General features: G+C 44.1%; 1 protein-coding gene across 2 annotated transcripts; it reads right to left on the bottom strand.

The window, feature by feature from the left end:
- Positions 1-460: 460 nt before the first annotated feature.
- On the bottom strand, positions 461-13,745 carry Mrln (myoregulin). Of its 2 annotated transcripts, none has more exons than XM_051153194.1 (3): positions 13,521-13,745; positions 2,265-2,380; positions 461-688 (listed from the first exon to the last, which is right to left on the bottom strand). In XM_051153194.1, the coding sequence occupies exon 3, from the start codon at positions 667-669 to the stop codon at positions 529-531; it is 141 nt and encodes a 46-aa protein (XP_051009151.1). In that variant the 5' UTR covers positions 670-688; positions 2,265-2,380; positions 13,521-13,745; the 3' UTR covers positions 461-528. The 2 variants fall into 2 exon arrangements, with proteins under 2 accessions (XP_051009151.1, XP_051009150.1); XM_051153193.1 differs by lacking the exon at positions 13,521-13,745 and adding an exon at positions 8,835-8,968.
- Between the last annotated feature and the right edge of the window lie 328 nt (positions 13,746-14,073).

The following is a 14,073-nucleotide window of genomic DNA, read 5'->3' as shown; positions in this document are numbered from 1 at the left end:
TGGGATGAGACAAAAATCTATGTAGCCCTGGCTGTCCTGGAACTCACCATGTAGATCAGACTGGCTTTGAACTCACAAATCCATCTGTCTCTGCCTCCTGAGTGCTGGGATTAAAGGTGTGCACCATCACGCCTGGCTAATGCTTTACTATTTTATTTTTTTGAGACAGGGTTTCTCTGTGTAGCCTTGGCTGTCCTGGACATGCTTTGTAGACCAAGCTGGCCTCAAATTCACAGAATCTGCCTGCCTCTGCATCTTGGAATGCTGTGATTAAAGGTGTGTGCTACCACACCTTGCTTAATGTTTTACTCCTAACAGTGTGAATGTTCCACAAAAAGAAATCCTACTTCAATTTACATGAATATTATTTGTAAACCATAAAGAACTAAGAATCTCATCATATTGTGTCTAGTTTCTAGAATAAACTGGTGATGTCACCAACTCAATGTGACTCATCATATCACAATGCAGATCTTTATTCACTGGAATTCACTTTGAAATTTAGACACAGTAAAGGAAGTCAGGCTTTTAGGAGGTTATGACAACATACATAATGGACATTAAGTCAACAAACAAAACAAATAGAATTTTCAGAAGTCGTCCCAGAATTTCATCTTCCAGGCTTTGAGGTGAAGTTGTAGAAATTAATATCCAGTTTTTTCCACTCATACTCAGATGTTCCTGTTCCCTAGAAAAGAGGACAAGGGCAATAAGCATCCTGCAGTAAGCATGTGTAGATTCCTTATTTCTTCAGATGAAGACAAGCCTTCTGTGGAGTGTTCTAGCTATCTGTAGCCAACCAGTTTTTCTCTCACTCACGTTGGTGATTTTATGTCACAATCAAGATGGGTTGTTTTTTTTTTTTTTTTTTTTAAGATTTTTTTTCTTAATGTCTGTGTTTGGGTACAGTATCCACAGAGGCAGAGGGGGATTTGGATCCCTTGTCACTATGGTTACAGACAGTTGGGAACCACCTGAGGTAGCTGAGGACTGAACGCAGGTCCTCTGGAAGAGCAGTATGTGCTCTTAACCACTGAGCCATCTTTCCATCCCCAGCCCTTTGTTTTTCTGTATGTCAGTCTTGCCTTTCTCTCTACAAGGAATGGGTCAAGAGACGTCCACCGAGATCGTTGTCTCCTTGTGTTGTCTGACTTGCCAACTGGTGTTCCCATGAGAGAAGCACACAGAGACATGGGAGATGTAAGTAGCAACATCATCTCTCAGAAGTGAATGGAGCGGGCTTTTTCTGATTTCTCTGACTTTCCACAGGACCTCTCTTGTGTGTTCTGGCCACTGAGTGGAAGACTGTCATCAAACATACTTGTATCTGTGTCTCTGAGTTGTAGAAACGTTTACTTTATATTGTTTTCAATAGCCGGGATCTTAAGCAATGATAATCTGTGATTGGTTTCCCACACTGTAGGAACTTTTTAACTGAGCATCTAGTATGTGGGAGGTGTTAACACCATTCTTAACTTCCTTTCCTGAAAATGGGCGGGCAAAAGAACCCTTTCCCAAGCCTTAAACTGACACTCTGACACTCTGTGTACTCCTCTCACATGACCACAAATACCTTAACAATGTGACAAGACTTGCACTGCGAGCCATTTCATCTGATATTTTTCACTCAAAAATAAGAAAAGGCAAGGTGAAGGCTAAGAGAGAAAGACGAATACTGCTCAAATCTCCTCCCTTTTTGAGGACATTGATTTCTTTTCTTTCTTTCCTTCTTTATTATTATTACTATTATTATTATTATTATTATTATTATTATTATTATTATTAGACAGGGTCTCTCTGTGTTAGCCTTGGCTGTCCTGGAGTCGCTTTGTAGACCAGGCTGGCCTCGAACTCACAGTGATCCACCTGCCTCTGCCTCTCAAGTGCTGGGATTAAAGGTGTGCGCCACCACTGCCTAGCCTTCATCATTGATTTCTATAACAAGTGGCTTCATTCTCCAGTCTCACAGAAGGAACCATCTTACCAGTCACGCAGCGCCCACTGGCAGAGCGAACTCCTAGAGTCTCTTCTGCATTCAACAATTCCTTTGGCCTGCGTTTCAGCCAAGGGGTTGGCAGAGGGCAGGAATGGAACACAGGTTCATGAGTGACCTTTCTTCCCCTCCCTTAGCTTCAGCTTTCAGCCTGGGTGTCCTCAGTTAGGGCTCCCTTGGGGGTCTTTTCTGTTCTCTCCAAAAGCGGGAAGATAAGAGAGATAGACAAGTGGTGGAGACAGGGGGATGGCAAGAGAGACCCGTTTCTCACCTGAGGGCCTCAGGTGGCGGCAGGTAGCACAGCTTTCCTGGTTTCCAACTCTCCTCTCCTGATCTTGCTGGACCAAAGTGCTGTGGGCACAGGTGTTCTCCTAGCAACCTTGGTTCCTGTGGCAAAGCACATGGAAGGTTTTAATTGGACTCCAAAGTAGTTCAGCAAACAGAAGCCCAGTGGCCTACACTGGGAACGGCTACAGGACTTTAAAGAACACAGAGAAGACTGTTGAAGACAGGAGAACATGACATTTTAATTTCATTCTAAGACAGAATTGTGTGGCTTAAAAACTGAAAATTTAATAGAAATACTCCACCAAGCAGAATAGTTTTCTTTGTAGGGCAAAGATCCACTACACTTTCTAAGGAAATAACTCCCTTGGAATTATATTGAACAAATGACTTAATATCTTCCTGGCAAAACAAAAACACATCTCTATGTAACAGACCATAGCTCACAAGACTACAGGGCTGATATTTAAGTATTATAAATTTTACAGAGTAGAAACCAAAGGAGTAGATTTATAATAACGAAAAACAAAAACAAACAAACAAACAAAAAACCAGGCTGTAAAATATGGCAGCTGTACCTTTCAACCATGTAATTATCCTTTGTGTACTTTGCATCTTGACCATGATGTTGACATTGTGCTCCACAGTGCTCACTGCAGAGTTTTTCCTTCCTCAATCACGATATCCTAGCTCTCCCATAAACTATTTCTCTGTACAGGTTCAGTAAAATTCCTAAGTTTCTTCAGATTTTGAATATTTTTATACATGTGATATATGTTAGGTGTGGGCTCTGAGTCTAAATACACAGTTCACAGAGCACCTATATACAGTGTGTTCAGCTTGCCTGCCCTTTTAGAGCAGCCCAGCCAGTCAAAATCAGACTTGGGATAAACTACAGTAATAGGTGAAACTAGGATGAACCTTACTGTGGGTCCTGACAGTCAAGAAGTTTGAGAGCTTGGGATTGGAGATGCTCTCCATATCTCTTCCACCTCAGACAAATAGGTGAGGGTCATGGAAAATAAATCATATACTTAACACCTTTTTTTTTCTTTTTTCTTTTTTTTGGTTTTTCAAGACAAGGTTTCTCTGTGTAGCCTTGGCTGTCCTGGACTTGCATTGCAGACCAGGTTGGCCTCGAACTCACAGGGATTCACTTGCCTCTGCCTCCCAAGTGCTGGGATTAAAGGCATGTGCCACCACTGTCTGGCATATTTAACACTTTTATAAGTAAATATATTCAGGTAAATTTTGAATCATTTGAATCACAGAAAATAAATTAGAAAACAAGGGACAGTCAGTAAACCATTATCCAGCCATGGATAGACCATAATATATTCATTAAAATGATGGTTAACACACATATGAAATCATAGAAACCTCACTTAGAAACATGATGCTTAAACATTGTAAAATGGTCACATGCTTCCCTTGTACTCCTGTGCATCATACTTTTTGCAAGAACCACATGGCCTCCTTCAGAAAAGCATGTATCCAAACGATCTTCGTGCTATCTTCAACTTGGAGACAACCCATGGCCCGGGTGCCGTGTCCATGTATGGCTTTCGGGGACTTGGACTTGACTGGGCAGTAAGGGAATAACGAAAAGGTAAGTATAGACGCAAGCACAGACAAGCTGGGGCAAGGTAGCCTGGGCTCTTGCCTAGAGAGACCACAGCATATATGGAGTTGGAAAAAAGGTTATTACATACAGACAGGCAAGGATGAGGTCACAAGGATGAGGATAGACAAGGAGGTAGGGTTATGGTATACGGCTTGATCAAGATGACTGGTTTAGCAAATCTTACAAAGAGCAGTCTCTGTAGGGGAGTAGACTTCGTGCTATAAACATCCAGGGCAAGAAAGCTGTGGTGGACAGTCTCTGCACACACTATCACCATCCATATACAGATCACATTTTGTTTCCCTCTGAGTCTCACCCCAGGGGAGAAGGCTTTGCCATTTTCTTCATAGGTCTGAGGCTCGGCCGTCTTTGACATAGCCATGTCCATGTCAACCACACACATTCACTCAGGACGTCATTCACTCAGGGCTTTCTATGCTCCCTACATCTAGGGGGAGAGAGACAAATGGTGGCGTAGACATCAAATGGAATGTCATACTACAGTGAAAATTAAACTACAGGAATATGTGAAACCACCATGGCCCTTACAGAGACAAAAATCAAATCTCCTTAAGAAAGGCACAAAAGCAAATACACAGCCTCAGCGCTTTTACATAATAAAATGCTTGGGCCCCATATTCAGTTGAGGAACACATTTGTGGGCGATGATGGTTTAAAGGACAATGGGTAAAGAAAGGAATGGACACTGAGTTAACCTTCTTGTTGTAATAACAAATGCAACAGAAGCGATTTAAGGGGGCAGGGTTCATTTGAGCTCATGGTTTGAAGGGATACCGTCCATCGTGATGAGGCAGGAGCAACTGCAGTCAAGAAGCAATGAGAGATGAATACTGGGCAATTCTTCTTCTCCTTTGAATTCAATCCATCATTCAGGAAAGAGCTTCCAGCCAGGTTTCATTTCCTGTCAGTTCACTCACAATTACCATTAAACTATGTGTTAACCTAGTGGTAAATATGTATTAACCGGTATGGCACATGCCTATAATCTCAGCAGGCTGAGGAAGGAAAATCATGAATTTGAGGCTAGTTTGGGTGACATAGTAGGCACCAGGCCAGCCTGAGCTACATAGTTAAGACCTTTTTCTCAAAAACCCCAAAAGGAAACAAAACAAAATCAAGACCCTGCCCCCCCCCCAAATAAGAAAAATCTGAGTATATGAGTTGTTTGTGCCCTTCTGTATTTACAGAGCATTTTATAATGGGTGGGGGCACAAGAAAAAATATGCATGTGACAGTGGTCAGCACATTTATGGTTGGGCGGAGGGCCGATGAGGTGCTTCCCACCTCTCCATTTCTCAGGTCCATTTAGTTAGAAGGCTTTTGCTCCTATAACCTTCGGGAACCAGAGAAAGTAATTTTACTGACAGCTCTGATATTGATTGGTTTAGTTAAAACTATCATTATAATGACTGTGAGGAAAAAGAATGTTAAATGTATCATTGAAACGCTCCCGTGGAGCTATTGTTGATAAAAATCACCAAGCAAACATGTTCCCATTTCATTCAGAAGGCCCAGAACAAACAGGAACTTGGCTGCATTCTGTTAGTCTCTTCCCCTTGATTCTGGATATACATCCCTAGTAGATGCAGTTTTGTGTGTCCCAGTACCAACTGTGTCAGCATAGCACACATAGATTTTACCGTGGATTAACATTTGAATATAATGAGTATTCCTGGGCATAAGCTATTTAGTATCATCAATTTTGAGGAAAAATATTCCCTAGTATGTTCTTCTCTCTCCCTCCCTCCCTCTCTCTCTCCCTCCCTCCCTCTCTCTCTCTCTCTCTCTCTCTCTCTCTCTCTCTCTCTCTCCATGGTTTCTCTGTGCAGTCTTGGCTGTCCTGGAATCACTTTGTAGACCAGGCTGGCCTCGAACTCACAGAGATCTGCTTGCCTCTGCCTCCCAGAGTGCTGGGATTACAGGCGTGCACCGCCATGCTTTAGTCCGTGAGTTCTAGGAGAGTTTTTTTTTAACTCGCTGACGTGTTTGAAATGTATGTGTACTTTTGCTGCATGTCTTATCAACCTATCCAGACCTTGTTCTTAATCTCAAATGTATTTTTAAAATCTTAAGAGAAGACCTTTGGTTTCCTATGTGACACTCTAGGTTATTTAGGGTCAAGTTTATTTTATATTGAAGCACAAAAAAATAACCCGCCTCCCACGTGAATACTTTTGTTTGTCTTTCCCCCAAAATTCAGAGGCCAAGGAGAGACTGTGGAGCATTTTAAAGACTTGGCATATTAAAACTAGAATAGGTAATAGCATTTGGTCTTATAAACTTTGAAGTTTCCCTCTGACTCCATCAAGATGTTGGTGCAAATAACGTAGTCCACTGCCAGGCTCACTTGTTTACTGAACAGTCCAACAAGAGGCATCCTTCAAGCAAAGCGAGACAGATGGAAAGGGATGCTGGCTCTTGGTTCCCAGAGCTTAGTTTCACTACTTCTTCTTTTTAGTGCTCTCAGCTTGCAAGCCCTTGCCTCTAAGCCACAAAGATATTATTTTTATATGGAGATAAATACTGATTCCTGGGACCACAAGACTAGTGTATTTTCCAACTGTTTTGGTCCCCCAGCAAAAAAGGAAGCAAGCACACACACACACACACACACACACACACACAGAGAGAGAACCCCTCTATTACATACATAACAGCATTTTTAGTCCACTCTTTTCTCTCAACCACCACTTTCCCCTTCCTTAGGTGTGGAGCTTTTGGTCAAGACAAAGAACAGAACGTGCTTTGTGAGTCTCTTGTATTATCAAAAGAAAACCACTTTCCCCTGGATTCAATGATGAGTCTTAAACACCCAAGTCACATTTCAAGACTATATTATTTTTTGACGAGAGTTCTCTAGCTGTATTCTGTGCCTCTGTCAACACCTAAGGGTCAAGATAATATTCACAGAAATTCCCTTGAGACACATGTTGAAGAGTAAGACCACTGAAGAGAGATACCACAGTGAATTTTAGGTACCAGTCACTGCAAGTCTGCAATGAGGTGGGCCCTTCCATGTACCGTGGGGAGCACGGGCCACAGCTGCCAGCCTCCAGGGGGTGGATTCAGATACACCCTGAACTCTAGCCTCTAGATGTCACCCTTTCAAGTCCACTGACTAGGTAATGCTTTCCGATAAGAAGTCATTGCAGAAAGGGTCTTAAGTGCAGGGAAAACTGGCGATGCTAGATGACACCAATAGCAGCGTTCCTTTGCTGGCTTAGGTTCCTCTCAGTAAATGTGAAGGGCTCGTGGGACAGTGGGGTACACTTAGAGCCTAATGCCCCTGGATTTTCCAGAAGAGCTCTACAGCAGTGAAGAGCTATTTCTCTTCCATTCAAGAAACCAGCCCTCAGCCAGTGGGACATTCCTCAGACTACAAGACTACTCACAGTGAGGTCAGCTGGAAGTAAGTTGTTTTGTTTGACTTGGTTTCACCTTGTAGTTCAGCTGGTCTTGAACTCCAAATGTGGCCCAGCCTGGCCTCAAAGCGACAATCTTCCTGTACCTCCCAAGTGCTAGAGTCCCATGAGTATGTGCCACTGTGTTGTTCACTTCTAACCATTGTCCCTTACACCTGACGGGTCTCTCTCCTTGATCCTCTCCTTTAATGTCTAATTCACTAGACATAAAAAGACTGACTGTGGGCCATGGTGGTTGAGAGGAAGAACTGGGTTCAGACTGACAAGATTTGAGCATCAGACCTGCCCTTTACTGTTGTGCCTCAGCCACTCACACTGACTTCCTAATACCAGCTAGCGCTTTTGTAACCTGAGATGCTAAGAGCATCTGCTTTTCAGGATGATGAAAAAAAATTCCAATGATTATTTGGGTCTAGAACATAAACCTTCAATGCACAACAGCAATAGTCATTAGTTAAAGCCTTGCCCATTGTCCTTCAATGAATCACTTGCAGGTACTTCAGGACCTAACTACACAAAACTGTCAAGACTCTTGCCCATCGTGAGCCTCAGCATGGCCTCTTCTGTGATCCGTCCTGAGCTCAGGCAGAACTGATCTGACACTTAGCAGTAACCTCACCAACCCATGCCGCATGACACCTGTCACCTGCATGACCCCACCTGTCACCTGCGTGGCCCCATCTGTCAGTCACCTGCATGGCCCTATAGGTAACAGGTCCAGGTTCCTTAGAAGGTGAAGCCAATGTGCTGATCGTGGGTGATAGGACAGACAACCTGTGACACTAACTGGTTTTCAACAGGCACTGATTTCATTATGATGTTTAAGATAGGCACTTTCTTGGAAGACTTAATGGTCCTGTTCAAATGAAAAACACAATAAGAAAGACAGACTGCTATTTTCAGGAAAACTATTTAAGAAAGTCCCAAAGTTGAATGCTTCCAAATTGCCTCAACTTGGAAAGGGCTTATAGTTCAGCAAGGGTTAGGCTCATTAGCACTGTCTTTCTGAACTTGAGAAAGCCTGTGAAAATTCTGTTTAGATGTTTCTGCTCTTTTTTTTTTTTTTTTTTTTAAAGTGCTTGATTATAATGAAGGAAGTGAGTCGAGTTGCTGGCAGCCCACAGATACTTGGCCCAGGACTGTCAGGGCCTGCAGCTGTTTATATGGAACAGTGGAGACTGTAGCCACTAAACTCCCTGAGTTAGAGTGATTTGGGAATTAAGTGAAAAATCTGCGTGCCTTCAATAGTAAATAGATTTTGTGTGCTCTATAAACTTCTCAAATGCCATCTCAAGCTGTAGTTTCTGGGCTACGTAAGGCCCCACTCAATGATGCCCAAAGCTGAATCCCGTCAGGAAGGGAAGTAAATACAGAACAAAGATTTTGTTTATCAGTACGAACCATGGATAAGACAAAACCATGTATGAAAACAAAGGGATAACCCATGACATTAAAATGGTTGCGGTCCTGATTGACATAGCCTGCTTACCAACCGGGACATGATTTCAAGGTGATTTTCCTCTTCCTTGCTGAGAGAAATAATTAGCAGTGAAAGTATTGAAGAGATGCTGGCACCAGAATGATATTTCCATTTTCATCATCTTCTCATTTGACACTTGAGCTCTTGAGAAGGACAGACTTGGTCAGGGTCACTATTCATTGTTCTCAGAGCTGGGGCCATAATTGCCTAGCAACTCAGACATTTCAAGACAGTGGTTTGTGTTTCACCAGAATTCATTATTTGTAAAGAACCTATCTTCATATCTCTCTCTCTCCCTCCCTCTCTCTCCCTCCCTTCCTCCCTCCCTCTGTTCCTCCCTTCCTCCTCTTCCACCATCCCTCTCCCACACACACAAGCGCCTGCCCCTCCCCAGTCCAGAACCTTCAATTTAGGCCAACATATAACCAGAAAGCTCAGAACATAAAAAAAAAAAAAAAAAACAAGAACAACAACAAAAATGAGGGAACACAGGGAAATAAATATCTGGCTGGTCAGGGCCACACAACAAACTTGACAGAGAAAACTTCGACCGAGAACAAAAACATACTTGGCCACCTTTGAGCAGTGAAGGAAGAGAAGGGAGGAGAGTAGGATATGGAGCTGATGGGAGTGGTTTAGATCCTGGCTGGCTCTGTGGTCCTTGGAAAAGGGATGTGACTTTCTCTGGCAAACAGAGACAACAACATCTGTCTGGCAGGCGCCTTGAGTGATTTCATCGCTAGAGTTAATTTACCCTCCGCGCTTTGATGTTGGGGCTCATGAAACACCAGCGGTTGGAAATTAACATTACTCCTCTCTCAGTTGGAGAGACCAAAGCCCAAAGAAGATCAATAACCCATCCAAGGTCATATACTGAACAAGCTGGGACTTGGGACTTGGAAAGAAATCTGTTTGGCACCAAAGCCATAGGCTTAACCACCGTGGCTTCTCAGGGCTGATAAGAACAAAAGCCAAGAGGCCGGCATGCTGCCTGCTGCTCGATAAATACTGAGATGAATCATCAGAATTGGAAAGCCAGGCCCTTCTCTGTACCCAACCAGGGGGGAGAATGGAGGAGTGGCTTGGGCAGACTTGTAGAGAGAAAGCCCTAGGAGACGAAGCCAACACACAAACACGGTGGTCAGCAAAGCCCTGCTTTATCTGGAAGCACTTGGCAAGGTTCACCTGACCATCAGAACCCAAGGGGATGGGGTTTGGGGACCAGGCTCTCACCACTCTGTCCTGTGTCTTGTTCGAAACCACCTCCACCCATTTTCTTTGACCACTCTACCCATCTCTCTTTTCACGGCATCCTCATGCTCCACACATTGATGGCTATGCGTGCGTCAGAGTTTGTCTTATTTTTGTTTTTTGTTTTTGTTTCTCTGTGTAGCCGTGGCTGTCCTGGACTTGGCACTGTACAGAAATCCACCTGCGTCTGCTTCCCTGAGTGCTGGGATTATAGGTGTGCGCCACCATGTCCGGCTTTGCCTTAGATGTTCTGGTCCTAAAATGAATCTCTTTTGTGCTCATGAGCAAAAGTGTCCTCTTCCTCCTCCACTACTGGGGCTCCTGAAGGCTGGGTTTTTAGCCATCATGTTCTCACGACCTAAATAAGTTGTACATTGACCCTTAAATTATGTAGGTGTTGGCGAGTGGTACTGGAAACATTCTGCGATCCAAATGGTCAAAATGTTATCCCCCACTAGGTTCCCATAATTTCTAGGACACACAGTCAGAGTATACTCTCATAAGGCCTAATGAAATGCCCAGAGCTCTGGCTGGATACTCTTTGTACCAGGCTTGGCAAGAGAGCTCCAACATGCATCCAACAGCCCCCACAGCCATCCTTTAGGTGGGCTAAGGGAAAAGAACAGGGATTCGGATGGACCGGATGGTAGTGGCAGTGGCGGGGTGGGTGTGGAGTGGCGGTGGGGGTGTTTTATGCATAACTTTGCTGCTCAAATGAGTGACATTCCTGAACTGGGGGTTGAGGAATCCTTGGGCTTGAGTTCTCAAAAGCATTTAGTGGACGCTTTAGGTGGGTGGTTCTCAACGTGTGGGTCACAAGGGTCACCTAAGACTGTCAGAACACACGGGTATTTACATTCTGATTCACAGAAGTAGCAAAACTACAAAATTATGAAGTAGCAAAGAAAATAATTTTATGGTCAGGGGTCACCACAGCATGAGGTGGCAGTATTACAAAGGGTGAGAACCATGGCTGCTGTTGTAAAATGCTTTTTGGTGTGTATAGAATTTCTGAAAGCTTCTGAGTGCTCTCTGGAGGCAAGTTTAGAATGCAGAGGGCCTGGTTGGAGAGTACCATATCATGCTTAAATGCGACGATGGCTTCTTTGAGAGAAGGCCTGGGACTGGGCACCAATGTTGATCCCCAATTATCTGGGTGGCTAAAAGGATGGTGAAGTGTAACTTTGGGTGCATGTATGTGGGGGTATGTATATGTGCATGGTTTGTATACACACGTATCAATGTGCATCCATTTGTGTGCACGTATGTGTAGAGGCTAGATGTTGACATCAGGTGTCTGTCTTCCTCCAGCACTCTCTATGTTGTCTGTTGGTTTGTTTTTTTAAAATAAAGTCTCTTAGGAGCCATGAAGTCACTGATTGGCTGGCCTGTGAACTCTGGGGCTCCCCTTGTCTCCATAGCCTCTCTCATCACTACGGTCACAGGCATGGACCACCACACCATTTTAAATTTTAAATTTTAATTTTAAATTATGTATATGGCTGTTTTGTCTGCACATATCTGCGTAGCAAGTGCATGCCTAGTGACCATGGTGGACACAAGAGGGCACTGGATTCCTGAAACGGAAATTACCGATGGTTGTGAGCCACCACATGGGTGCCAGGAACTGAAGTGATCTTGGCCCCTGAGCCATTGCCATGTCCCACACTCAGCTTTTACTTGGGTGCTGGAGCTCTATGCTGAGGACATCATGTTTGTGCACCAAGCACTTTGCCACCATCTCTCTAACCCAGCAAGGTTTATCCTCAACACACTTTTCTATGCTCATTAGCCCATTATGAAGATTATGATACTCAGGTTGGCATCCCCCAAAAGTTCTGAATCATGAAGAATCCCACTCTCTTAAAGACGTTACTCAAAAAGTAACCATTTTCTCCTACCACATGAATGGCCTATGGGCTGTTCGGGCCTAGCACCGTGCCTGAACACAGCAGAAATTCAATACGGAAAGCACAAATCCCATCCTGCCTCTGGAGTCTCAATCATACTGTGTAAGCAAAGAGATCCACAGAAGTGCACAACAAAGGGAAACGGGGATGCTGGTTGTACCAGCTCCGAAGGCTCAGGAGTGAAACTACCCCACCATCACCACAGCTCCTAGCTGTAGCCTGAAGTCTTGGGTTGGGAGCATAATAGCAATTTCTCATTTACCCACAGTGTGGCATACACCACTCTGAAAAACGGTGACACCAAATGTGGGACAGTTCAATGTGAGCCCGTTTTTTTAGACTAATACTTCCTATCAAGCATGGGGTTTGGAGGCTCTACAATTGAATTGGAAATGCGTGATTCTGAAGAATAAATACATTGAATGGGCAATTTTATAGACAGTATCACAATAGTTGTTGCTACTCATGGACACGTATATCTGTTGTGAGCAAACACCCCCAAATCTGGCAAGATAAGTAATAATTTTATTTCATAAGTGAGGAGCCTGAGGCTCAGAGGGGCTGAGTCCCTATATACAGTCTTACAACTGCCCTTACGTGGCCCACATCTGTGACTTCCCAATTCACCATAATGCCTCTGTTAAGATTCTATCTATGGCGGGCAGTGGCGGCACATGTCTACAATCCCAGCACTCAGGAAGCAGAGGCAGGTAGATGGAGGCCAGTCTGGTTTACAGAGTGAGTTCCAGGACAGCCAAGGCTATACAGAAAAACCCTGTCTCAAAAAAACAAACAAACAAACAACAACAGCAAACAAAACCCAGATTCTCTCTAGAAGCATACACATGCTTAGGAATGGGAGTCACAAACCTAGGCAGAGAGCTATGCTAGGTCTCAAAGGAGAACTGGAGTATCAGGTGTCAGCTCTGCCCATGAGAACTGGGCAAAGCATCTGACTCTTTGAATTCCAGGGTCCTCCCTTGCCAGACGGAAAACACAGTGACCTACTTTGAGGGCCTCTGAGAAGTAACTACGACAAAGAGGGCTGAGAAGACAAAGCCACTGGTTGTGAAACTAGCAAGAGACGGGGGTCCCTGCAATGAGACCGCTGTCTCTGACCTAAGCCCAGAATATGGGAGATCAGGGCCACCTGCCTCACCCCCACCGTCCCACATGGATTCCTGCGAAAATTCCCTTTGAAAACCCTGGGATTCTACCTGGGGAGGAAACACAGGAAGATGTGTCAAGCTGCAGCCCCACGGCTTGGCCAAGCAATTTCTATGCGGGTGTTATTAATCACCTGCTCCTCCTGCCGTTAGCCAAAACTGAAATGAAAGGAGTAGGATTCGGATCCATTAATCTCCTCTTATCTGGCTCATAAAACTTGGAGAGATTTTGAAATACAGGCAGCGGAAATAGGCTCTGGGAGTCTCAGCAAGTTTTACCCTCCATTGTCTCCCATGAGAAGCAAACAAGAGTCACGCTAACCTCTCCCTATGTCAACAAGACTTAAAAATACAAACTCAACACTTACTGTTCAGGGCTTCAACGGGCCAAGTCCAAAGTCACGGGAATGGCTGCTCTTCCTTTCAAAAACACCATATGCTCTTGGTGGATATGGTGCTCCCTGGGCTATTATTAATAACTGGCTTACAGTGCTAGGCAGAAACACGAGCCAGAATGTCATGGGAGGAGACGAGTGGGAAGGAACTGACAGACACAGGTGGGATGAACTGTTAACAAAAATATAACCTCAAAGGGGCTCAAGTGAGCTACCAGGCAGGGACAGTTTCCTCTACCACCAATAGGTCCCTGGGTTTGCTCTTCTAAATATTAACAAGCAACAAAAGTCTCCTTCAAAGTGAGAGTACAAGGCTGTCTAATGTTGACCCGTCTTTGCTCTTTTCCGCACTTCTTTTCCATGGGTAATCTGTTTTGTTTTCTTGTTTGGTTTTTTGTTTTGGCTTTTATTGCTTTAGTTTTTATTTATAGGCTATGTCTCTCTAACCCTAACCCACACCTACGTGGGTGTCTAAGGAGGCCAGTGAGAACGTCAGATCTGCTGGGGCTAGAGTTACAGTTGGGTG

The sequence above is a fragment of the Acomys russatus genome, chromosome 11 (assembly GCF_903995435.1).
Source record: "Acomys russatus chromosome 11, mAcoRus1.1, whole genome shotgun sequence".
Lineage (NCBI taxonomy): Eukaryota > Metazoa > Chordata > Mammalia > Rodentia > Muridae > Acomys > Acomys russatus.
The sequence above is the reverse complement of the archived record's forward strand: the minus strand, read 5'-3'. Positions and strand labels throughout refer to the sequence as shown.